We start from the raw sequence: 26574 nt of genomic DNA on the forward strand, positions 1-26574 counted from the left end.
ATTTATCTTTAAGATTTTAATGTTGTCACAATGCGCAACAAAAAACGGATGATTGATGCTTCTCATCTCTCCGTTCCTGTCTGTTTGTCCCTATTTATACCTCTCTCTGACTCTCTGTCTCTGTAAAAAAAAAAAAAGAAGAAAGATGTTAATAAAAGGAGAGAGAAAAACATTGATTTGTTGTCCCACGCATTTATGCATTCATTGGCTAATTCTTGTATGTGCCCTGAGTGAAGATTGAAACTTAGCATACTGGGATGACACTGTAACCAACTGAACTACCTGGCTAGGACTTGTTGACATTCTAAATGCTTCTAAATAGATATACTTTTCTACTAGGAAAAAAATCGTAACCTAAGTCTATATCTTATCTTAGATAATGTTATCTGCTACACAAAACACAATTATTATTATTATTATTTTTGGTAACAGAGAGAGAGACAAATAGGGACAGACAGACAGAAAGGGAGAGAGATGAGAAGCATCAATCCTTTGTTGCAGCTCCTTAGTTGTTCATTGATTGCTTTCTCATATGTGCCTTGACTGGGGGGCTACAGTAGAGTGAGTGACTCCTTGCTCAAGCCAGTGACCCTGGGCTCAAGCCAGCAAATGTGGGCTTTAAGCCAGCAACCTTTGGGCTCAAGCCAGCGATCCTGCGCACAAGCTGATAAGCCTGTGCTCAAGCCAGATGAGCCCTTGCTCAAGCCAGTGACCTTGGGGATTCGAACCTGGGTCTTCTGCATCCCAGCCCAATGCTCTATCCACTGCACCACTGCCTGGTCAGGCTGTTGTTTTTTTAAGTAGAAGCATGCATTTTACAGTGAAGTCATTTGTGATTTGTTCTTTGGAGATCTTTAATTAAATTCTTCTGCAATTGGAGGGTGACAAAGTTTAGGTTTGTTGGGATTATTTTTCAGCAGCCAATCAGCTAACCAAATCTATGGAAAAAAAACAACCGTAATTTAATAAACATTTAAATATTTTCTTCAATATACAATATCAATTTAAAACTTAAACAGTTTTTAAAATTTATTTAAAAGATTTTATTTACTGATTTTGAGAGCGAAAGAGAGAAAGAGAGAAAGTGGGGTAGGAGCAGGAAGAATCAACTCATAGTTGCTCCTTGTGTGTGCCCTGACCCAGCAAGCCTGGGGCCTGGAACCAGCAACCTCAGTGTTCCAGGTCGATACTTCATTTACTGTGCCACCACAGGTCAGGCATTATTTATTTTAAATATATATTTTTTATTTATTTATTTTATAGAGAGAGAAAGGAAGAGAAGGAGCAGGAAGCATCAACACATAGTAGTTGCTTCTTGTATGTGCCTTGACCGGGGCAAGCCCAGGAGTTTCCAACCAGCAACCTCAGCATTCCAGGTTAATGCTCTATCCAACTGTACCACCACAGGCCAAGCCAAAACTTAAACAGTTTTAAAAATCACTTTAAGAATAATGAAAAAAATGACCATTAACACTGAAACACCAAGTTTTATAGTATGCAAGATTGTCAAGTATAAATCTAAATACGAAAGAAGTAGCCTGACCCATGGTGGCGCAGTGGATAAAGCATTGATCTAGATGGATTGCTGAGGCTGCTGGTTCGAAACCCTGGGCTTCCCTGGTTAAGGCACATATGGGAGTTGATGCTTCCTGCTCCTCTGGCCCCCCATAAAATGAATTAAGTCTTAAAAAATATTTTAAAAAAAGAAAAGAAAGGAAGAACTAAAACTATCTCTATTCACAGATGATATGATCCTATATATAGAAAATCCCAGAGAATCCCTAAGAAAGCTACTAGAGCTAATAAATGAATTTGGCAAAGTTATAGGTTACAAGATCAACATACAAAAAAATCAGTTGTTTCTATACATTGGCAATGAACAAACCAAAAGGAAATTAAGAAATCACTTTCACTTATAATAGCACTGAAAAACAAGTATCTAGGAATAAACTTAACCAACTTGTATAAATGAAAACTATAAAACACTGCTGAAAGAAATTTAAAGACCTAAATAAATAAAGACATTTTGCCATTAGTGGATAGAAAGACTTATGGTAATACTGTTAATATGTTAAGATATCAATACTATACTGCTCACAAAAATTAGGGGATATTTCAAAATGAATATGAAGCTATAAAATATCCTCTAATTTTTAAAATAATTTTTTCAAAGTCTTTGTATAACATTTTCTTTTTTTAAATTTTTATTTATTCATTTTAGAGAGGAGAGAGAGAGAGAAAGGGGGAAGAGCAGGAAGCATCAACTCCCATATGTGCCTTGACCAGGCAAGCCCAGGGTTTCGAACCGGTGACCTCAGCATTTCCAGGTCGACACTTTATCCACTGCGCCACCACAGGTCAGGCATATGCCCTAATTTTTTTTTTTGAGGACAATGTTTCTCTTTATTTTAGAAATGATAGTGACTGGACATATGAAAATACCACATAACATAAAAATCATTCCCTAAGCCCCGCTCCTTGGTACTCAGTGCCGCATCCCCCACTGAAGTAAGGTGTTGCCACTCCCACGGCACCATAAAGGGAGGAAAAAACTCCAATCCTATTAAAAACCTTCTGTCCCATGCTGTAAGTGCCAAGGCCCTGTCCCTCAGTCAGCATATCCCCTAATTTTTGTGAGCAGTGTTACCTGAATTAATATGCAGATTCAACATACTCTCTATCAAATTTCCAAAAGTCATTTTTGCAGAAATGGAAAAGTCAATCTTCGAATTTATATAAAATTCCAAGGGGCTTCGAATAGCCAAAACAATCATGAAAAAAGAACAAAGTTGGAGAATTATCTGACTTTGTTCTTCCCAATTTCAAAATCTTCAAAACTACAGCAATCCATGCCCTAGCTGGATGGCTTGGTTGGTTAGAGCATCATCCCAATTATGTGAAGGTTGCTGGTTCAATCCCAAGTCAGGGCATATACAATCAACTAATGCATGCATAAATAAGTGAAACAACAAATTAATGTTTCTCTCTCCCTCTCTAAAATCAATAAACAAACAAACAAACACACAGCAATCCAAACAGTATGGTTCTGGCATACAGATAAGACATGTAGACCAATGGAAATACAATGAGAGTCTAGAAATAAATTCTGACATATATTCAAAAATTCAAAATGGATTAACAGGTAGTGGCTTGGTGGATAGAGGGTCGGCCTGGGATGCTGAGAACCCAAGTTTGAAACCCCGAGGTTGCCGGCTTGAGCATGGGCTCATCTAGCTTGAGCATAGGATCATAGACATGACAAACATAAATGTATATTTTTTATTTAAAAATCTAAAAAAATAAAATAAAATAAAAATTTCAATATTATGAAAAACAAAAATTTATAAGTATATATGTACTTTTATCACTTGTTTATATAAATTATATACAAAACAATGTTCAGGCCTGACCAGGCAGTGGCGCAGTGGATAGAGCGTTGGACTGGGATACAGAGGACCCAGGTTCGAGACCCTGAGGTCGCCAGATTGAGCGCGGGCTCATCTGGTTTGAGCAAAAAGCCCACCAGCTTGAACCCAAGGTTGCTGGCTCCAGCAAGGGGTTGCTCGGTCTGCTGAAGGCCCGCGGTGAAGGCACATATGAGAGAGCAATCAATGAACAACTAAGGTGTTGCAATGCGCAATGAAAAACTAATGATTGATGCTTCTCATCTCTCTCCGTTCCTGTCTGTCTGTCCCTGTCTACCCCTCTCTCTCTGAAAAAGAAAGAAAGAAACAAACAAAAACAATGTTCAGCAATTGAAGGATGCAATAATTGAAAGTATATTTAGAAACAATGTTTTTAGAGTTAAAACAGCAAGAAATAAGTAATCAAAAGTTCTACATACAGCCCTGGCCAGTTGGTTCAGTGGTAGAGTGTCGGCCTGGTGTGCAGGAGTCCTGGGTTCGATTCCCGGCCAAGGCACACAGGAGAAGCACCCCTCTCCTTCCTCTCTGTCTCTCTATTCCCCTCCTGCAGCAGGGGCTCCATTGGAGCAAAGTTGGCCCAGGCGCTGAGGATGGCTCTGTGGCCTCTGCCTCAGGTGCTAGAATGGCTCTGGTTGCAACAGAGCAACGCCCCAGATGGGCAGAGCATCGCCCCCTGGTGGGCATGGCGGGTGGATCCCGGTCGGGCACATGCAGGAGTCTGTCTGACTGCCTCCCCATTTCCAGCTTCAGAAAAATACCAAAAAAAAAAAAAAAAAAAAGTTCTACATACAGAAGTATCTAAACTTTATATAAAAAAATTTAAAAATGACTCTCAGTACTTAAACTGTTCTGAAGAATAAAATGCTTTAGATATGAAAATTATAGTCAATATTCTTTAGTGTGAATAAAAAGATTTCTTACACAAGGATCTGCTGGTTTTTGCTTACAAAGCTCTGTGAGTCCTTTAAGCAGAGTTGGTGTTACATATAAATTTAAATAATCCTTGGCAGCTTGTCCAATTGGAATGGGCTCAACAATCACTGCAAATACAAATTTATCCCCATTAAAGCAAACATAAATAATGAAATATTATAAAGTCATTAAAAAGGACACCTTCAAAGAATTTTTAATGGCATGCAAAATACAGAGTTTTTTAAGGGAATAGAACTAGACACATAGCATAATAGTTGGTTCAAAAACACACTAGCAGCCCAGGCTGTGGTGGTGCAGTGGATAAGCATGTTGACCTGGAACACTGAGGTTACTGGTTCAAAATCCTGGGCTTGTCCTGTCAAGGTACATATGACAAGCAATCAATGAACAACTAAAGTGAAGCAACTGTGAGCTGATATTTCTCGAGGTCCCTCAACCCCCTCTGTAAAATCAATAAAATAAAATCTTAAAAATAAAAAAAGATTCACATGTATCTTTATGTATGTAGATGGATGTTTACATTTCTCTTAAGTGGGTAGATTTTGCTAGGAGTGGAATTACTAATGGAGTTATGTAATTGTAAGCTTAATATTTTGAGAAACTGCCAAACTGCTTTTCAAAAGTGGCTATGATATTTTACAATAATGTATGAGGATCCCAGTATCACTATCTCTTCACCATTGATCATAGCCATTCTAGTAGGTATGCCATGGTATCTCATTGCGGTTTTATTTTGTATTTCTCCAATGATTATACTGAACACTTTTTCATGTGCACATTAGCCATTCACATCTTGTCTTTTATGAAATGCTTATTCAAATATTTTGCCCTTTATTTTAAAATTGAATGATTTTACGGGGGGGGGAGGGAGGAAGAGAAAGAGAAGATGGAGAGAGAAACATTGATTGTTCCACTTATTGATTCATTTGTTGGTTGATTTTTCTGTGTGTGAGAGACAGACAGAGAGAGAGAGAGACAGACAGACAGAGAGATGAGAAACATCAACTTGTTGTTGCAGCATTTTTTAGTTGTTCATTGATTGCTTTTCATACGTGCCTTGACCAGGGGGTTCCAGCTGAGCCAATGACTTCTTGCTCAAGCCAGTGACCTTTGGTTCAACTCAACAACCTTAGGCGCAAGCCAGCAACCATGGGATCATGTCAATGACCTTGCACTCAAGCCAAATGAGCTTATGCGCAAGCCAGATGAGCCTGTGCTCAAGCCAGATGGGCCCACGCTCAAGCCGGATTGGCCCGTGCTCATTGGTTGATTCTTGTATGTGCCCTGACTGGGGATCAAACCCACAACCTTGGTGCAATGCTCTAACCCACTGAGCTACTGGCCAGGGCCTTTCCCCCCCCAAAAAAAATATTTTTTTTTTAATTTTTAATTTATTCATTTTTAGAGAGAGAGGAGAGAAAGAAGGGGGAAGGAGTAGGAAGCATCAACTCCCATATGTGCTTTGACCAGGCAAGCCCGGGGTTTTGAACTGGTGACCTCAGCGTTCCAGGTCGACACTTTATCCACTGTGCCACCACAGGTCAGGCCAAAATTTTTTTTTTTTTTTACAGAAACAGGGAGAGAAACAGAGAGAGGGACAGACATGCAGGAAGGGAGAGAGATGCGAAGTATCAATTCTTCATTGCATCTCCTTAGTTATTCATTGATTGCTTTCTCGTATGTGCCTTGCCTGGGGGCTACAGCAGAGCGAGTGACTTCTTGCTCAAGCCAGGGAACTTGGGCTCAAGCCAGCGACCTTGGGCTTCAGGTCAGCCACCTTTGGGCTCAAGCCAGCGACCACGGGGGTCATGTCTATGATCCCACACTCAAGCTTGTGACCCTGCACTCAAGTTGGTGAGCCCACACTCAGGTCAGATGAGCCCACGCTCAAGCCAGTGACCTCAGGGTTTCGAACCTGGGTCCTCTGTGTCCTAGTCTGATGCTCTACCCATTGTGCCACTGCCTGGTCAGGCCCTTTTCCATTTTTTTTTCTTCCCAGGGACAGAGAGAGAGTCAGAGAGAGGGATAGACAGGCAAGAATGGAGAGAGATGAGAAGCATCAATTATCAGTTTTTTGTTGCGACATCTTAGTTGTTCACTAATTGCTTTCTCATATGTGCCTTGACAGTGGGCCTTCAGCAGAACAAGCAACCCCTTGCTCAAGCCAGTGACCTTGAGTCCAAGCTGGTGAGCCCTTTGCTCAAGCCAGATGAGCCCACACTCAAGCTGGCGACCTCAGGGTCTTGAACCTGGTCCTTCTGCATCCCAGTCGACGATCTAACCGCCTGGTCAGGCCCTTTTCCAATTTTTTTTTGTGTGTGTATTTTTCTGAAGCTGGAAACGGGGAGAGACAGTAAGACAGACTCCCGCATGTGCCCGACCGGGATCCACCCGGCACGCCCACCAGGGGCAACGCTCTGCCCACCAGGGGGCGATGCTCTGCCCCTCCGGGGCGTCGCTCTTTTGCAACCAGAGCCACTCTAGCGCCTGGGGCAGAGGCCAAGGAGCCATCCCCAGAGCCCGGGCCATCTTTGCTCCAATGGAACCTTGGCTGCGGGAGGGGAAGAGAGAAACAGAGAGGAAGGGGGGGGGTGGAGAAGCAAATGGGCGCTTCTCCTATGTGCCCTGGCCGGGAATCAAACCCGGGTCCCCTGCACGCCAGGCCGACGCTCTACCGCTGAGCCAACCGGCCAGGGCCCCTTTTCCAATTTTTAATTGGGTTGTATATCTTCTAATTGAGTTATGAGTTCTTTATACAAGGCTGGATAAAAGTAGGTTTACAGCTGTGAGTACATAAAACAGTTTATTCTTGTATTATTAGTTATCAATTTCTGTACTATTTCCCACACAAAAAAACTATAAACCTACTTTTGCCCTATGCTGTATATCCTGGATACAAGTCCTTTATCTGATACATGATTTGCAAGTATTTTCTCCCAATCTGTGGCTTATCTTTTCATGTTCTTTTTTATTTTTATATACTTTTCCATTGATTTGAGAAAGGGAAAGGGAAAGAGAGAGAGAAGCATCAACTCATTGTTCCACTTAGTTGTGCACTCATTGGTTGCTTCTCATATGTGCCCTGACTGGGACTGAACCCGTGATCTCAGTGTGCAGGGACAACACTCTATCCACTGAACCACAGTGGCTGGGCCTCTTTCTATATGTTTTCTTTTTAAAAAGATTTTATTTATTCATTTGAGAGAGGAGAGACAGAAAGAAGGTGAAGAGGATCAGGAAGCCATCAACTCCCAGATGTGACTTGATCAAGCAAGCCCTGGGTTTCGAACCAGCGACCTCAGTGTTCCAGGTCGACACTATCCACTGCACCACCACAGGTCAGGTATTATATGAATTTAATTCTAGATTCTCAATTCTATTCCAGTGATTTATATGTCTATCCTTTTGTTAGTACCATACTGTCTTAATCATTGTGACTTTATAATAAGTCTTTTATTTTTTAAGACTTGTTTAAAATCTATTTTAAAGAGAGAGGAAGAGGGGAGAGAGAGAGAGAAACATCAATTTGTTGTTCCATTTATTTATACATTCATTGATTGATCCTTATATGTGCCCTGGCCTGGGATTGAATCCACAACCCTGGTGCCTCAGGATAATGCTCCAATGAATTGAGCTACCCAGCCAGGGCAATTCAATATAAATTTTAGAACCAGCTTGTCAATTTCTACATAAATGCATGCAAGACTTTGATAGAGACTGCATTAAATTTATTGATCAATTTAGAGAGTATTGCCATCTTGACAATATTGACTCTCCTGATCCATGAATGTGTGGTGTCTATTTTTTTTCAATGTTTATTTTATTGATATTAGAGAGAAGAAGGGAGAGAGCAAGGGAGAGACAGGAACACTGATCAGCTTCTGACCAGGGAATGAACCAGCAACCTTTGTGCTTTGACAATGCTCCAGCCAACCAAGTTGTTCAGCCAGGGCTGGTTGTCTATTTAGATATTCTTTAATTTCTCTTAGCAATGTTTTACGCTTTTTGGTGTACAAAAATTACTCTTTTTTTGTGACAGAGACAGATAGAGAGAGGGACAGATAGGGACAGAGACAGGAAAGGAGAGAGATGAGAAGCATCAATTCTTCCTTACAGTACCTTAATTGTTCATTGATCGCTTTCTCATATTTGTGCCTTGATGGGGTGGGGGTGTAACAGAGTGACCCCTGCTCAAGCCAGTGACCTTGGGCTCAGGCTGGTGAGCCTTGCTTAAACCAGATGAGTCCGCGCTCAAGCTGGCGACGCCAGGGTCTCGAAACTGGGTCCTCCGCATCCCAGTCTGTCACGCTATCCACTGCGCCACCTTCCGGCAGGCAGTCTTTTATTGTTTTTATTTTTTATTTTTGTATTTTTCTGAAGCTGGAAACCGGGAGAGTGTCAGACAGACTCCCGCATGCGCCTGACCGGGATCCACCTGGCACGCCCACCAGGGGGCGACGCTCTGCCCACCAGGGGGCGATGCTCTGCCCCTCCGGGGCGTCGCTCTGTTGCGACCAGAGCCACTCTAGCGCCTGGGGGAGAGGCCAAGGAGCCATCCCCAGCACCCGGGCCATCCTTGCTCCAATGGAGCCTCGCTGCGGGAGGGGAAGAGAAAGACAGAGAGGAAGGAGAGGGGGAGGGGCGGAGAAGCAGATGGGCACTTCTCCTGTGTGCCCTGGCCGGGAATCGAACCCAGGACTCCTGCACGCCAGGCCGACACTCTACCACTGAGCCAACCGGCCAGGGCCTTTTATTGTTTTTAATGCTATTATAATTGAAATTATTTCCTTAGCTTCCTTTTTTAATTGTTTCTACTTCATATTTTTTATTTATTTATTCATTTTTTAGAGAGGAGAGAGAAAGGGAGAGAGAGAGACAGAGAGGGAGAGAGAGAGGAGAGAGAGACAGAGAGAGAAGGTGAAGAGGAGCTGGAAGCATCAACTCCCATATGTGCCTTGACCAGGCAAGCCCAGGGTTTCGAACCGGCGACCTCAGCATTTCCAGGTCGACGCTTTATCCACTGCACCACCACAGGTAAGGCTCATCTATTTTTGCTGACCACTTATTATTAGTCTCTGGCATCTAGTGCTGGATGAATTCATGAGAAAATAAAAAGTGTTTTCATGTTTCTTACATAATGAACTTTCATTGAACTTTTTAATGCTTTTAAATAACATTCATAATTTTTACATTGCATTGTATATTTTCATAGACTTTTAAAATAAGATCCTCTTGAGAGCAGGGACATCTTATTTGACTTAATATTTATTAAGTTGGTAACTCAACAAATTTGTTGAATAGATGGAATATAGTGAAGTTTTAGCAGCCATCCCTATTGAAAGGGAAGAGCACTACCTTTCTTCAGGGTTAAGAACATGTCTCTGAATATCTTTTTTTTTTTTTGTATTTTTTCTGAAGCTGGAAACAGGGAGAGACAGTCAGACAGACTCCTGCATGCGCCCGACCGGGATCCACCTGGCACGCCCACCAGGGGCGAAGCTCTGCCCACCAGGGGGCGATGCTCTGCCCCTCCGGGGCGTCGCTCTGTTGCAACCAGAGCCATTCTAGCGCCTGGGGCAGAGGCCAAGGAGCCATCCCCAGCGCCCGGGCCATCTTTGCTCCAATGGAGCCTTGGCTGCAGGAGGGGAAGAGAGAGACAGAGAGGAGGGAGAGGGGGAGGGGTGGAGAAGCAGATGGGTACTTCTCCTGTGTGCCCTGGCCAGAAATCGAACCTGGGACCTCTGCACACCAGGCTGACACTCTACCACTGAACCAACTGGCTAGGGCAAGAACATGTCTCTGAATATCTTTATAACTTATTTTAGTCACTCATCATTTATGGTTTTGCAAATAATTCTTGATAAACAAGATAGAGCTCATACCACAAACTGTGAGAACTTATTCCAAATAATTGCATATCCCCACAGCAAAAGATCTGCAGTGTGGCAGGTAATTGATCACTTATATTTATCCGACAACTGCTGCTTCTCAAATGTCTAACTATATCTTTTAAATTCATGTCCAGAGGATTAAAGAATGGGTAAAATAAAAGGCAATCTAAAATTACAGTTTAGGACCTGACCTGTGGTGGTGAAGTGGGATCAAGCATTGACCTGGAACACTGCAGTCACCAGTTCGAAACCCTGAGCTTGCCTGGTCAAGGCACATATGGGAGTTGATGCTTCCTGCTCCTCCCCCTTTGCTCTCTCTCTCCTTCTCCCCCCCCCCCCACTCTCTGAAAAAAAATTGAATTAAAAAATTGAATAAGGGCCCTGGCCGGTTGGCTCAGTGGTAGAGTGTCGGCCTGGCATGCAGAAGTCCTGGGTTTGATTCCCGGCCAGGACACACAGGAGAAGCGCCCATCTGCTTCTCCACCCATCCCCCTCTCCTTCCTCTCTGTCTCTCTCTTCCCCTCCCGCAGCCAAGGCTCCATTGGAGCAAAGATGGCCCGGGCACTGGGGATGGCTCCGTGGCCTCTGCCTCAGGCGCTAGAGTGGCTCTGGTCGTGGCAGAGCGATGCCCCGGAGGGGCAGAGCATTGCCCTCTGGTGGGCAGAGCGTCACCCCCTGGTGGGCGTGCCGGGTGGATCCCGGTCGGGCGCATGCGGGAGTCTGTCTGACTGTCTTCCCGTTTCCAGCTTCGGAAAAGTACAAAAAAAAAAAAAATTGAATAAAGTCTTTAAAAAATAAATAAAATAAAATTACAGTTTAGGGATATAACCCTATGAGTAAGAAAAGTTTCCAAATATAACTTCTACTTAAGATAAAGTGAGCCCTGGCTGATAGCTTGGTTGGTTAGGGCATCATCCCGAAGTGCAGAGGTTGTTGGATTGATACCAGATCAGGGAACATACAGGAGCAGATTGATGTTCGTCTCCCTCTCTCGCTAAAATCAAATAGTAAATAATTAAAGCCTTACTGGTGGTGGCGCAGTGGATAGAGCATTGATCTGGGATGCTGAGGTCTCAGGTTAAAAATCTCAAGGTCACTGGCTTGAGCGCAGGCTCAGCAGCTTGAGCATGGGATTATGATCCCTTTGCCTCTGACTTGAACCCAAAGGCTGCTGGCTTGAAGCCCAAGGTCACTGGCTTGAGCAAGGGGTCATTGGCTCAGCTGGAGCCTCCCCCCCCCCCAAGTCAGGGCACATATGAGAAGCAATCAATGAACAACTAAAATGACGCAACTATGAGCTGATGCTTCTCATCCCTCTCCTTTCTTGTCTTTGTCCCTTTCCTGCCTCTCTCTCTCTCTCTCTCAAAATAACAAAATAAAATAAAATAAAATGAGTTTCTATCCTATTTTAGCTAAAATCTAAACAGGAAAAGCTCAATTCACTAGTAGGACTAAACCTAAAGTACTACTACATTTTAGAAAATCTGTTTAAGATATACTTCAAAATAATATGGAAGCAGGAGAAGTAGGAGCAGGGGTTATAGATGAAATAAGACTGATCATCTGTTGAAATTCGGTGATGGGCTCATTAGGGGTTAATTATATTATTCTATTTTTATGTATGTTTGAAATTTTCCACAATAAACAATTCTGAAGAAAAAGATACCTTAATGGAATGGATATGTGACAGAAATGAGATCAGTAAGAATAAAATATGTAAATAGGCAAATCCTTTTGTATACAAATATCTATAGAACAATTTTTGTTTAAAAATAAGAACTTTTAGGCCCTGGCCAGTTAACTCGGTTAGATCATCATCCCAATATGCCAAGGTTGTGGGTTTGATCCCCAGTCAGAGAACATACAAGAATCAACCAGGGAATGCATGAATAAGTGGAACAACAAAATTGATGTTTCTCTCTCTCTCCCTGTATCTAAAATTGATAATAAAAAAAAAAATTAAAAAAAAGTTTAGCCCTGGCCGGTTGGCTCAGTGGTAGAGCGTCGGTCTAGCGTGCGGAGGACCCGGGTTCGATTCCCGGCCAGGGCACACAGGAGAAGCGCCCATTTGCTTCTCCACCCCTCCGCCGCGCCTTCCTCTCTGTCTCTCTCTTCCCCTCCTGCAGCCAAGGCTCCATTGGAGCAAAGATGGCCCGGGCGCTGGGGATGGCTCTGTGGCCTCTGCCTCAGGTGCTAGAGTGGCTCTGGTCGCAACATGGCGACGCCCAGGATGGGCAGAGCATCGCCCCCTGGTGGGCAGAGCGTCGCCCCATGGTGGGCGTGCCGGGTGGATCCCGGTCGGGCGCATGTGGGAGTCTGTCTGACTGTCTCTCCCTGTTTCCAGCTTCAGAAAAATGCAAAAAAAAAAAAAAAAAGTTTAAAAATCAGGACTTTTAAATATCTAAGGTAGTTTTCAGCTTTCTTTGAATAAATCTTCAGTATAAAATACTGAGGAACAAGTCTAAATGAGTAAGAATAAAAATAACATGCCAAAAAAACTCCACAAAAACCTTCAAAACTACCTGATGCTTTGCATTTTTTTGTTTATAATGAAAAATCACCAAATTTTCTTTCTTCTCTAAACTTATTGAAAACAGACTAAAAAACTCATGCTGTCTTCATTGTGCCCATTGGAAAAGATTTATAATCTCTATAACTGAATAGAAATAAACAAAAAATGTCTTTAAAATTATTAATTTCACAATTGCATGTTTTTTATGCAAACAGATTAGAGAAAATGGTAAGTCAACCATCATTTCTAAGGGAGATTCTTTTTTTCATGTGTAACAATCTATACTGATGCATTAGAGGACAACTAAAAGAAATTATAACACAGAAGAAAAAAGGAAGCCCTAAATATGTGTAGTCCAATAAAAGAGAAAGAAAAAAGTAAACTCTTTTCAAAAGATTTCATCAAGGATACAGTTCAGATCTGAGGAAAATGTTGAGTTTTTCATTCTCAGCTTCAAGCCATATATATTTATTGAATTAGTGAGAGAAAAAGGGGACAGAGAGAGACAGAGATAAGAACATCAATCTGTTCCTGTATGTGCCCTGACCAGGAATCGAACTGGCAATCTCTGTGCTCCAGGAGGATGCTCTAACCAACTGAGCTATGTGGCCAGGGTGGCTTCAAGTTTTAGTAACTAGCCTGACCAGGTGGTGGCGCAGTGGATAAAGCGTCGGACTGGGATGTGGAGGGCTCAGGTTCAAGACCCCAAGGTTGCCAGCTTGAGTGCGGGCTCATCTGGTTTGAGCAAGGCTCACCAGCTTGGACCCAAGGTCACTGGCTCGAGCAAGGGGTCACTCGGTCTGCTGTAGCCCCCAGGTCAAGGCACATATGAGAAATCAATCAATGAGCAACTAAGGAGCCGCAATGAAGAATTGATGTTTCTCATCTCTCTCCCTTCCTGTCTGTCTGTCCCTCTCTCTGACTCTCTCTGTCCTGCCAAAAAAAAAAAAAAGTTTTAGTAACTACAACTTGAAAATATGACAAAATATATTGAAGACACACATCTTCCCTCCCAGTTATTCTCTCCAAAATGAATGAAAACGCAAACAATAAAAAGATGCAATTGACTTGCCTGACCTGTGGTGGCGCAGTGGATAAAGCATCACCAGTTCAAAAACCTGGGTTTGGCCCTGGCTGGTTGGCTCAGCGGTAGAGCGTCGGCCTAGCGTGCGGAGGACCCGGGTTCGATTCCCGGCCAGGGCACACAGGAGAAGCGCCCATTTGCTTCTCCACCCCTCCGCCGCGCCTTCCTCTCTGTCTCTCTCTTCCCCTCCCGTAGCCAAGGCTCCATTGGAGCAAAGATGGCCCGGGCGCTGGGGATGGCTCTGTGGCCTCTGCCTCAGGCGCTAGAGTGGCTCTGGTCCCAACATGGCGACGCCCAGGATGGGCAGAGCATCGTCCCCTGGTGGGCAGAGCATCGCCCCATGGTGGGCGTGCCGGGTGGATCCCGGTCGGGCGCATGCGGGAGTCTGTCTGACTGTATCTCCGTTTCCAGCTTCAGAAAAATGCAAAAAAAAAAAAAAAAAAAAAAAAAAAAAAAAAAAAAAAACAAACCTGGGTTTGCCTGGTCAAGGAACATATGGGAATTGATGCTTTCTGCTCCTCTCCTCCCCCTTCTCTCTCTCTCTTCTCCCTCTCTCTCTCCTCTCTCTAAAATGAATAAATAAAGTCTTACAAACAAACAAAAAAAGGATGCAATTGACTAATTATACATCTGTAACTCACCTTCAGGAAACATGAATTGAATTTCTCTTTCTGCGGCAGCAAAATCATAACTCCCATGAAGTGCATTCCTTAGTTCATCTGTGCCGTAAATTGCCCTTAGACTAAAATCAAGTTAAAGATGGTGACCATTCAATCTGACATCCTTTTTCTTACTTTCCACATATGCATTCTATTTACGCATTTTACAAAAGCTTTGCCACTTCTCACAAATGGAGGTTTTAAGCTTGAATTTAAGCTTAAATCTCCCTAGATGACGATCAAATATATTCAAATCTTCAGGAGGGATACACTGGGAAAATAGTAGTTCTTTGGATGAAAAAGAGGTGTCATTTTGTGAGAAGTGAAAAAGCAATATATTCAAAAGTGCAAGAACTCAATGTCTTCTGGTTTCCACACATTAACAATAATGCTGCAAATCTGGATTTCTGGTCCTGTATTATCAATATTCTTTTAAAATACTACACCAGTTTTCCCATAAAAAATCCTACTTCAGTGGCAGTTTAATTCTAGGACAAGAGAATAAAGTTAATCAACCATAAAGCAGACATTCCCTGAAACCTTTTGTGGTATTTGGTATTAAGATAGACATTTACAGTTAAAACATAAAATGGGCCTTCCTGCCACAAAAACAAAACAAAACAAAAAAAACAGTTAAATTTAGGGAAACTTTCAAATGACATGACATTCATACTAGAATGAAATCCAATTTTTTTTTCATTTTCTTAGTTGGATTACATTTTTCCCCTAGAATATTTACCTGTCTGCGTGTGTCTCCTTAGCTTTTAAGCTATTACTTGGTCCCAAAAGTTCCTTCCAGTAAGAGATGGCTTTATGTCTACCTAATATCATGGCAACAAGTGGTCCCGAACTCATGTAAGCTGTTAAATTGGGGAAAAACATTTTCCCATACTGTTCCACATAAAAGTTGCTACATTGCTCAGGGCTGAGATGTAGTTTTCTTCTCTATAAGAGATATAAAGTCAACAAAAGCATTTAAAATGACAGTTCAATAATACCTCATTAAGTCATTAACAACTTGAAATTAGGACCAATCTGATTACAAATTTGAGATTTACTTTTGTATTATAGAGAAGGGGTAAAGTAAGATAATAAAATGTAGGCTATAAATAAAATTATAAGAATTATTTATTCTACTTAAGAAAAACTATTTGCCTGACCAGGTGGTGGCACAGCGGATAGAACGTCAGCCTGGGATGCTGAGGACCCAGGTTTGAAACCCTGAGGTAGCCATCTTGAGTACAGACTCATCCAGCTTGAGCATGCGGTTGCTGGCTTGTGTGTGGGATCATAGACATGACCCCATGGTCACCAGCTTGAACCTAAAGGTCACTGGCTTGACGTCCAAGCTCACTGGCTTGATCAAGGGGTTGCTGGCTCAGAGGGGCCCCTGGTCCAGGCACATATGAGAAAGCTATCAATGAATAACTAAGGTGTCACAATGAAGAACTGATGCTTCTCATGTCTCTCCCTCCCTTTCTCTCTGTCCTTACCTTTCCCTTTCTCTTTCTTGCTTAAAAAAAACTCCCCCCAAAACAAAAACCACTATTTTTATTTAACAGCCTCCTTCAACATATGGTTTGTTTATTTATTTATTGTGACAGAGACAGAGGGAGGGACAGATAGGGACAGACAGACAGGAAGGGAGAGATGAGAAGCATCAATTCTTCATTGCAGCATCTTAGTTGTTCATTGATTGCTTTCTCATATGTATCTTGACCGGAGGGCTGCAGCAGAGCGAGTGATCCCTTGCTCAAGCCAGCAACCATGGGGTCATGTCTATGATCCCATGCTCAAGCCAGCAACCCCGTGCTCAACCTGGTAAGCCAGTGCTCAAGCCAGCAACCTCGGGGTTTCGAACCTGGGTCCTCTGTATCCCGGTCTGACATTCTATCCACTGTGCCACTGCCTGGTCAGGCAACATATGATTTATTAATGATAAATTCATCATATCTCCTTCCTCAAGTAAAAACACTCCAATCATAGGCCCTGACAGGGTAGCTCAGAGCATTGTTCCAACATGCTACAAGTTTGATCCCAAGTCAGGGTGCATACAAAAATCAACCAATGAGCCCTGGCTAGATGGCCCAGTTGGTTAGAGCATTGCCCTGAAACATAGAGGTTGCTAATTGATCCCTGGTCAGGGGACATACAGGAACAGATTGATGTTCCTGTCTCTGTCTCTCCCTTCCTCTCTCTATAAAACCAATAAAATAAACATTTAAAGAAAAAATAACCAGGCCCTGGCCAGTTTGCTCAATGGTAGAGCATCAGCCTGACATGTGGATGTCCTGGGTTCAGTTCCTGGTCAGGGCACACAGAAGAAGCACCCATCTGCATCTCCATCCCTCTCCCTCTTGCTTCTCCCTGTCTCTCTCTGTCTCTCAAGTCTCTCTCTCTCACTCTTCCTCTCCTGCAGCCATGGCTCAATTGGAGCAAGTTGGCCCCAGGTGCTGAGGAAGGCTCCATGGCCTCTGCCTCAGGTGCTAAGAAGAGCTAGGTTGTTGAGCAATGGAGCAATGCCCCAGATGGGCAGAGCATCACCCCCTAACGGGCTTGCCAGGTGGATCCTGGTTAGAGCATTTGCAGGAGTTGGTCTCTGCCTCCCCTCCTCTCACTGAATAAATTTTTAAAAATCAATCAGTGATGGTATAAATAAGTGGAACAACAAATCAATGTCTCTCTGTTTCTCCCCCTTCCTCTCTCTCTAAAAATCAATTTTTAAAAAATCACTCCAATCACTAGTATGTTGTTGATGTATACTTTGTATACCTTAAAGCAGTGGTTCTCAAATTTTTTGAAGTTGGGATGCATTTAAAATCCTACAAATAATTGTAGGCGCACTATATACAAATTTTTGAGAAATATGTTTAATAATTAAGTCAAATATTAAAGAAAAAAATATAAAGTCCAAGCGTGCTTTTATAGTAATTAAACAAAATAAATATGACAAAATTAAATTTATTCTGACATTAAAAAAACATTTTTATGTTACATTTTTTGAGTTATGCTTTTTAGAATTCATAAAAAAAGGGAGTTAAAATTTTTTTAAAAATGGTGTTGTGGGCCTGACCTGTGGTGGCGCAGTGGGTAAAGCGTCGACCTGGAATGCTGAGGTCACCAGTTTGAAACCTGGGGCCTGCCTGGTCAAGGCACATATGGGAGTTGATGCTTCCTGCTCCTCCCCCTTCTCTCTCTGCCCCTCTCTCTCTCTCTCTCACCCTCTCTCTCTCTCTCTCTCTCCCTCTCTCTCTCTCCCTCTCACTAAAAAAATGAATAAATAAACAATCAAAAAAAAAAAATGGTGTTGTGCCTGACCAGGTGGTGGCGCAGTGGATAGAGCGTTGGACTGGGATGCGGAAGGACCCAGGTTCGAGACCCTGAGGTCGCCAGCTTGAGCGCGGGCTCATCTGGCTTGAGCAAGGAGCTCACCAGCTTGGACCCAAGGTCGCTGGCTCCAGCAGGGGGTTACTCGGTCTGCTGAAGGCCCGTGATCAAGGCACATGTGAGAAAGCAATCAATGAACAACTAAGAAGTCGCAATGCGCAACGAGAAACTGATGATTGATGCTTCTCATCTCTCTCCGTTCCTGTCTGTCCCTGTCTATCTCTGCCTCTGTAAAAAAAAAAAAAAAAAAAAAAAAAAATGGTGTTGTATGAAAGAAAAGAAGGTTAGCACTCCCCTTGACAAGGATGGAAGAGGCTCTCGGGCCTAACAACACGCATACGGTTAAGGCATTGCCACCTACTTCGTGGCATCTAACCACTGTTTTTGCTAATAAAAGCACGGATTTAATTTTTAAAAAATTTTTAAATGACAAAAAAGTTATTTTTTTATATAGAGAGATACATTCTTAGTAAGATTTAGTAAATTCAGCAGGTCCCCATGCAAATGTGTTATTTTTTCATTCTTGTGTTTATGAGAAACTTGAGCCTAATGTGTCCTAGCGATTTCTTCAATGTCTAGGCATATATTTATTTGAAAGGCAAACTCTCATTTCCTCGTCAATACATTGAAGAATTCCTCTCTTTTTACTCTTAATTGTGTTGAGTGCAGAAAACCCCCACCATACATATCATCTTATTAACTTTACACCAAAGGCTAGAAGAAACTTGCCTCCAGTCTTTCTGGGGAACATGGTGGGTAGTGTAAACAATCCAGCACCACAGCTTAACAGCCTTTTGCAACCTAATCAGGTAAGTGAGGTGGGGGGTTGGGCAGACTGTCAGCTTACGGCCAATTCCCCAAACCTCTGTCCCCCCAAAATCTAAACTCCAAAAACCCTGTTGGTTTTTTGGTCCCCGACAGGCACATATTTCTCTGGAATACCATAGAGTGCATCTGGAAATCTTCTGGGGCGCACCAGTGCGCCCTGGTGCACACTTTGAGAACCACTGCCTTAAAGTAATAAAACTGGACTTTAGAATATTCCAATTAATTTTCCTATCTATTTGTGGTATTTTCCTATTTATTATAAAAATTTGCTACATTTATTGGGAGCTGGCCTCTCTGTGGTACTTTGAAATAACATGTAGTATAATGAGGCAGTAAACAAGTTTTTCACTTGAACACAAAAGCTGTGTAATCCTCTTTTCTTTTTTTAAATTGTATTCTTTCTCTTTTTCAAGCTGTGTATTCTTTTTTATATATAATTTTATTTATTCATTTTAGAGGAGAGAGAAAAAGAGAGAGAGAAGGGGGAGGAGCAGGAAGCATCAATCCCATATGTACCTTGACCAGGGAAGCCATGGTTTCAAACCAGGGCCTCAGCATTCCAGGTCAATGCTTTATCCACTGCGCTACCACAGGTCAGGCAGAAGCCGTGAACTCTTTATTCTGGTTCTGTCATAAATTTGCTGATTCAGGCCCTGGCTGGTTTGCTCAGTGGATAGAGCGTCAGCCTGGTGCACAGACATCCTAGGTTTGATCACTAATCAGGGTACACATGAGAAGCAACCATCTGCTTCTCTTCCCCTCCCTCTACCCCTCTCTCCCCTTCTCTCTCTCTTCCTCTCTTGCAGGCAGTGGCTGGATTGGTTCAAGTGTTGGCCCCAGGTGCTGAGGAGACCTCAGTTGGTCTGAGTGTCAGCCTCAGGCACTGAGTATAGCTCGGTTGATTCAAGCATCAGCCCCACATTGGAATTGACGGGTGAATACTGCTCGGGGTGCATGCAGGAGTCTGTCTCTCTACCCCCTCTCCTCTCACTTAAAGAAAAAAATATTTATTCACTGTGACCTTAAGAACATTAGTTGGCACTGTTTATTAAGTTGAAATAATATCAAATGTTTAGGATAAATAAATGTTATTTTCTTTACAAACGAGAAACTATATAAATGAATCATTAAATTTTAAAAATTAGAGAAGCTGAGTCAGTCATTCTTCCTATTGGGAAGCATCGAACTTTCCCTAAAAGCAGCTATTTGAGTGCTTTAACAGAATTAGACATTATAGCCTGGCCTATGATGGCACAGTGGATAGAACGTCAACCTGGAACACTGAGTTCACCAATTCGAAACCCTGGGCTTGCTCAGTCCAGACACATATGACAAGCAAGCAACAATTAAAATAAAGCAACTATGAATTGGTACTTCTCACTCCCTTCTTTCTTCCTCTTCTGTAAAATTAATAAGTAAAATACAGTTTTAAAAATATAAATTATTACTATTTTTCAACTTCACATAAAGGTAGAAGATCATGAGGGAAAAGGCTCAAAAATATAAGAGAGATTCAAAGAAGACTTCTGGCTGGAGTAAGGATGATGACATACGGAGATAAGTCTCAAAATGAAGGCTAAAAATCTCTACAATTAAGGCAGAAATCTAGATTTCTAAAATAGGTTAGATTTTCCTGAGAGTACAGTGTGAATTTTACAAAGTGACCTCTTGTTTTCTTCTTTTTTTTTTAGCAAGAGAGAGAGAGAAAGAGGCACAGACAGACAGGAAGGGAGAGAGATGAGAAGCATCAATTCTTTGTGTGGCACCTTAGTTGTTCATTGATTGCCTTCTCATATGTGCCTTGACTGGGGGCCCCAGCCAAGCCAGTGACTCCGCACTCAAGCCAGCAACCTTGGGGTTTTGAACCTGGGTCCTCAGTGTCCCAGGCCGACACTATCCATTATCCCACCGTCTGGTCAGGCAAGTGACCTAACTCTTAAAGAGTCTTCCAAAACTATCACATGTCCTCGAGTTTCAGAAACTTGGTAAAATTGCTTGGTTTGCAGCAGAGATCTAAACTACCCAGACCAAGAAACTTGGGAATATACTTACTTATGTAGATCACCACTGCATGAACAAGGTTCTACTAGACAAGAATAACATTCCCACCAGTCAAGGACCAATTACTATAAAAAAAAGTTCTGACATCTGTTCTCATATTGAAATACATATAGTCAACAAATAGAAGAAACATCAGAAGTTACAATAGCACCTGATTTAGTATAATCCTTGATTCTACTATTTAAAATTAAGACATGCCAATATTTGTGATTTTTATGCATATTGGTGTTGGTGTTTTCATTGTTGTTGCTGGCTTAAAAATCTAAAAATCTCTTCTGTCGTAATGGAAGCCCTTATTTGCCATATGCACTTAAACAGGGGTGAGCTTCCTTCCTAGGTGTGTGCTAACTAATGTGGCATAATTATAAAAGTTAAGGTTCATCTTAAATTAAAGTTCATTCTGAATCAATGACTACATCTGGTTACTTTAAAATTAGATCAGGTAAAAAAAAATTGAATTTGGATGAATATTTTCACAAAGTGAAGCAATGATATTAAATAATATCGGAAAGGAACCATTAACTTGTAAAAAAAAAAAAAGGGAAGACTGCCACCTACTGAAAGGATACATTATTTTTTAGAAGGTTTCTTAGATAGGACAATAAAGGCTCAAATTCAATGAACTCATAACTACATACAATAAAGCCTACTTTAAAAGCCTACAGGTTGGTGGCCTGACCTGTTGTGGTGGAGTGGATAGAGCATCGACCTGGAATGCTGAGGTTACTGGTTTAAAACCCTGGGCTTGCCTGGTCAAGGCACATATGGGAGTTGATGCTTCCTGTTCTTCCCCCCTTCTCTCTCTCTCCTCTCTCTAAAATGAATAAATAAAATATTTAAAAATAAAAATAAGAAAAAGCCTACAGGGTGGGGCAAAAGTAGGTTTGCAATTGTTCACATGGAAAATAATAAAATAATATACCTAACTGGTGGTAGTACAGTGGAGAGAGCATAGACTCGAAACACTGAGGTCCCTGGTTTGATACCCTGAATTTGCCAGCTTGAGTGCAGGGTCGCTGGCTTGAGCACAGGACCATTGACATGATCCCATGGTCACTGGCTTGAACAAGGGGTCACTGGCTTTGCTTGAACCACTCACTCAAGGCACATATGAGAAAGCAGTCAGTGAACAACTAAAGTGATGCAACTATGAGTTGATGCTTCTCATCTCTTTCCCTTCCTGTCTCTCTCTTCTCTCTCACAAGAAAAAAAAATTTTTTTTAGCTTGTTCTGTGGTGGCACCGTGAATAAAATGTCAACCTGGAACACTGAGGTTGCTGGTTAGAAACCCTGGGTTTGCCTGGTCAAGGCACATGCCAGAAGCAACTATGAGATAATGCTTCCAGCTCCTTTCCCCTGCCTTTCTCTCTCTCTTCCTTTCTCTAAAATCAGTAAATAAAATCTTAAAAAAAAAAAAAAAAGTTTAAATGGTTCAAATGGTAAATTTTATGTTATATATACTTTGCCACAAATAAAAACAACAACAACAGGCCTGACCTGTGGTGGCACAGTGGATAAAGTGTCAACCTGGAACACTGAGGTTGCCAGTTTGAAACCCTATGCTTGCCTGGTCAAAGCACATATGAGACTTGATGCTTCCTGCTCCTCCCCTGATCCTCTCTCTGTCTCTCTTTCTCCTCTCTAAAATGAATAAATAAAAATCTTAAAAAACAACAAAAAAAGGGCATAATACATACCAAGGCCTTCTTTGGTCTGTAAATTTTCGCTGACTAGAGAAAGTGTTAAATATTAGTATTTACATTAATTTTTAATTTATGATTAACACTAGCCACTTAATTATTAAGTTTACCTCTAATTCTTTTTATATTTTATTTTTAAAATTTTATTTATAAATTTAAATTTGACAGGGTGACACTGATCCATAAGAGTACACAGGTTTCAGGTAAACATTTCTATAACATTTGAACTGTTGATTATGTTGTATACCCATCACCCAAAGTCAAATTATTTTCTGTCACCTTATATGTGTCCCTCTTTACACCTTTTCCCTTACCCTCCCCACTAATTCTTTTTAAAAGATGGACTGTTATAAAACTTAAATGGAATGTCTTATCTTAATTTTTTTGTGTGACAGAGACAGAGAGAGGGACACATAGGGACAGACAGGAAGGGAGATGAGAAGCATCAATTCTTCTTTGTGACACCTTAGTTGTTCATTGATTGCTCTCTCACATGTGCCCTGACTGGGGGGCTACAGCAGACCGAGTGACCTCCTGCTCAAACCAGTGACCCTGGGCTCTAGCTGGTGAGCCTTGCTCAAACCAGATGACCCCACGATCAAGCTGGCGACCTCGGGGTTTTGAACCTGGGTTCTCCATGTCACAGTCCGGTGCTCTATCCACTGCACCACCACCTGGTCAGACTTAAATAGAATATCTTTATCTTATTTGTATACTTTATTTGTTTTTCACAGTACACATTTTTTTTTTTAGAGAGGAGAGAGAGAGGAAGAGAGAGAAGGGGGGAGGAGCTGGAAGCATCAACTCCCATATGTGCCTTGACCAGGCAAGCCCAGGGTTTCAAACTGGCGACCTCAGCATTTCCAGGTCAACGCTTTATCCACTGCGCCACCACAGGTCAGGCCCTTTATTTGTTTTTCAAACCTGACTATTGGTGGTACAGTGGATATAGTATCGACATGGAATGTGAAGGTCCCTGGTTTGAAATCCTGAAGTCACCAGCTTGAGTACAGGGTCACTGGTTTGAAAGCAGGGTTGCTGGCTTGAGCATAGGATCACTGGCTTGAGCGCAGGATGATTGACATGATCTCAAGGTCACTGTCTTGAAGCCCAAAGTCACTGGATTGAGCCCAAGGTCACTGGCTTGAGCAAAGGGTCACTGGTTCCGCTTTGCACCTTTCCAGTCAAGGCACATATGAGAAGCAATCAATCAACAACTAAAGTGAAGCAACTACAAATTGATGCCTCTCATCTCTTTCTTCCCTCTCTCTTTCTCAAATCAGTAAATTTTTTTAAAAATTAAATTTATTGGGCCTGACCTGTGGTGGCACAAGGGGATAAAGTATCGACCCGGAACACTGAGGTCGCTGGTTTGAAACCCTGGGCTTGCCTGGTCAAGGCACATATGGGAGTTGATGCTTCCTGCTCCTCCCCCTTTCTCTCTCTCTCTCTCTCTCTCTCTCTCTCTCTCTCTCTCTCTCCCTCTCTCTCTCTCTCCTCTCTGAAAAAGAAAATTGAATTTAAAAAATTGAAAAAGAAAATTAAGCCTGACCTGGAGTTAGCGCAGTGGATAGAGTGTCAGACTGGGGTGTGGAGGACCCAGGTTCGAGTCCCCGAGGTTGCCAGCTTGAGCACGGGCTCATCTGGTTTGAGCAAGGCTCACCAGCTTGAGCCCAAGGTTGCTGGCTCAAGCAAGGGGTCACTCGGTCTGCTGTAGCCCCCTGGTCAAGACACATATGAGAAATCAATGAACAATTAAGGAACCGCAACGAAGAATTGATGTTTCTCATCTCTCTCCCTTCCTGTCTGTCTGTCCCTATCTGTTCCTCTCTCTAATTCTCTCCTCTCTGTCTCTGCCACACAAAAAAAGAAAAAAATTTTAATAAATTGGTAATATACTTACAGGGTTAAAAAATTCAAAGCAATATGAAAAGTTAGACACTAAAAACTTTTATTCCCAACCCTGTCCTAACACATCCTGTACTTATCCTCAATAGGCAACCTTTATTTTTTCTTTTTCTTTTTTCTTCCTGACAGACAGGAAGGGACAAAGATGAGAAGCATCAACTCATAGTTGCGGTACTTTAGGTGTTCTCATACGTACCTTGACTGGGGGGCCAAGCCAGTAACCCTTTGTTCAAGCCAGTGATCTTAGGCTTCAAGCCAGCAACCTTTGGGCTCAAGCCAGCGACCATGGGGTCATGTCTACGATCCCATGCTCAAGCTGCAGAATCCCCGCTCAAGCTAGTGAGACCGTGCTCAAGCCAGATGAGCCTGCTTTGAGCCTGGGTCCTCAGCGTTCCCAGCTGATGCTCTAGCCACTGTGCTACCACCTGGTCAGGCTATTAATTGATTTTAGAGAGACAGAGGAAGGCTGAGAGAGAGAGAAAAGCATTCATTTGTTGTTCCAATTAGTTTTGCATTTACTGGTCACTTCCTGTATGTGCTCCGACCCAGGATCAAACCTACAACCTTAGTGTTTCCAGATGATGCTCTGAACCAACTGGCCAGGGCCCATATATAACTTTATAGTTATATGTATCTAAATAGGTTAACACTTTTAGATAAACACACAAAAAAGGATCAATGAGAGAAAAGAACACAATTATCGTGCTCAGAATTTACCTGAATGATGGTGAATCCAGATCTGAGAATAATATCTTGTATCTCCTCCTCTTTGTCAACAATATCTGGTTTGATAATGGCCAGAGTTTTTTCTACATATATCTGAGGTGGGGGCATCGATATTTCCATTCTGGCTTTTCAAGTTACAATTTAAGAGATTCTTGGCATGTATTGACTGCAATGATATGCATCCCCCTACCCCAGTTAAATGTAATTGTGATTAAGAATAGCATTATTAGACATTTAATTTTATTAATTTATAAAGTTAGAAACTGCGATATCTTTTTCTATAAGCTGTCTACATACCGGCATACCTGGGAGATAGTGCAGGTTCTGAGTATCACAATAAATGGTTTGGGAATCTTTCTGCTGGTGGAGGGTTTTGCCTTCAGTTTGTAAAACACGCTACACCTCTGAAGCGCAGAAAGCGAAGTGCAGTAAAACGAGGTATACCTGTAAAACCATTTCTACTCTGCACTTGTGCCTTGGGACTTCATTAACAGTTTCAAGGAGGGGCAGAGGCCACGGGGCAATCTGAAGTCCTGGGATTGATGCAAATTCTCGGGGAGCAGCAGGAGACTGTGTGGGCAACTCTCCGAGACACTCCAGCGGTAGGTAGAACGGGCCCGGCCCACCAAGACGACTACGCCTAGGGCCAGACCAGGAAGGAAAGTAGGCTGCCTAGGTCCTAGACTTCTGGGCTTGTAGCCGCAGATTCTGAGTACCGACGCTGGTCTGGGGCACTCACCTCAGTTTGTAGTTCTCCGAGACTACCAAAGCCTGTTGCTAGGAGACCCGAAACCCAGTTTAGGGATGGTGGCTGCAGAGGGCCAATCCCAGTAGAGCACTTCACTAACTCGGGGCGGGAGTGGGGTCCTTTTAACCAAGAAAGGGAGCCAGTCACAGGCACTTTTATTCCTCCTATGAATCTTAGCACACTGGACGTTTTCTTAAATTTCCCTCGTAATTTATCTTATTTCATCTTTCTCATCTGAAGTACGCTTCAAGTTGTCTCCATTTTAAAAATGATGAGACATTCTCCCCTCATGCCACCCCATGCCCCTTCCATGTCAAATACCTTCCTCATTTCACCAAATTATGCTATTCCCTCTATCCTTCTGTAATCATTAAAAAGCAATCTTCGACTTGTGAAGTAACATTTATTTATAGAGCAGTAATAACAGGTTTAATCCAGTTACCTCCAAATTAAGCCTATGGAGCAAAGATATGGGCAACATTTATGACATTACCCCAAATCTCAGTTTTCCCCCTTTTCTTTCTATTAGGTCCACGGGCACCTTTAACTCGTTGTTTGTGATTTAAGGTTTTTGTTGTTGTTGTTGTTGTTTATATTTAAAAAGACAAGAGAGAAGTGGTAAAAAGTAGTGGGATCTTCTATGGGTAAGAGTCTCAATGAGAGGTCCAAATTTCAGAACAAGTCAAGGCAGCAGCTCCCGATTAACAAAAAC

The 26574-nt window shown here is 42.3% G+C and overlaps 1 protein-coding gene and 1 non-coding gene across 4 annotated transcripts; one reads left to right on the forward strand and one right to left on the reverse strand.

The window, feature by feature from the left end:
* Positions 1-274: 274 nt before the first annotated feature.
* NME5 (NME/NM23 family member 5) lies at positions 275-25798 on the reverse strand. 3 transcript variants are annotated; one of them, XM_066277159.1, is made up of 6 exons: positions 25420-25798; positions 25106-25280; positions 15244-15449; positions 14487-14587; positions 4347-4465; positions 275-938 (listed from the first exon to the last, which is right to left on the reverse strand). In XM_066277159.1, exons 2-6 carry the CDS (start codon positions 25232-25234, stop codon positions 855-857), a joined length of 639 nt encoding a protein of 212 aa, XP_066133256.1. In that variant the 5' UTR covers positions 25235-25280; positions 25420-25798; the 3' UTR covers positions 275-854. The 3 variants fall into 3 exon arrangements, with proteins under 3 accessions (XP_066133256.1, XP_066133255.1, XP_066133257.1); XM_066277158.1 differs by having other exon boundaries at positions 25106-25300; XM_066277160.1 differs by lacking the exon at positions 4347-4465 and having other exon boundaries at positions 843-938; positions 25106-25300.
* On the forward strand, positions 18153-18278 carry LOC136336715 (U6atac minor spliceosomal RNA). Its single transcript, XR_010731542.1, has one exon. It is a non-coding gene; the product is annotated as a U6atac minor spliceosomal RNA (small nuclear RNA).
* Positions 25799-26574: the final 776 nt, after the last annotated feature.

The sequence above is a fragment of the Saccopteryx bilineata genome, chromosome 4 (genome assembly GCF_036850765.1).
Source record: "Saccopteryx bilineata isolate mSacBil1 chromosome 4, mSacBil1_pri_phased_curated, whole genome shotgun sequence".
NCBI lineage: Eukaryota > Metazoa > Chordata > Mammalia > Chiroptera > Emballonuridae > Saccopteryx > Saccopteryx bilineata.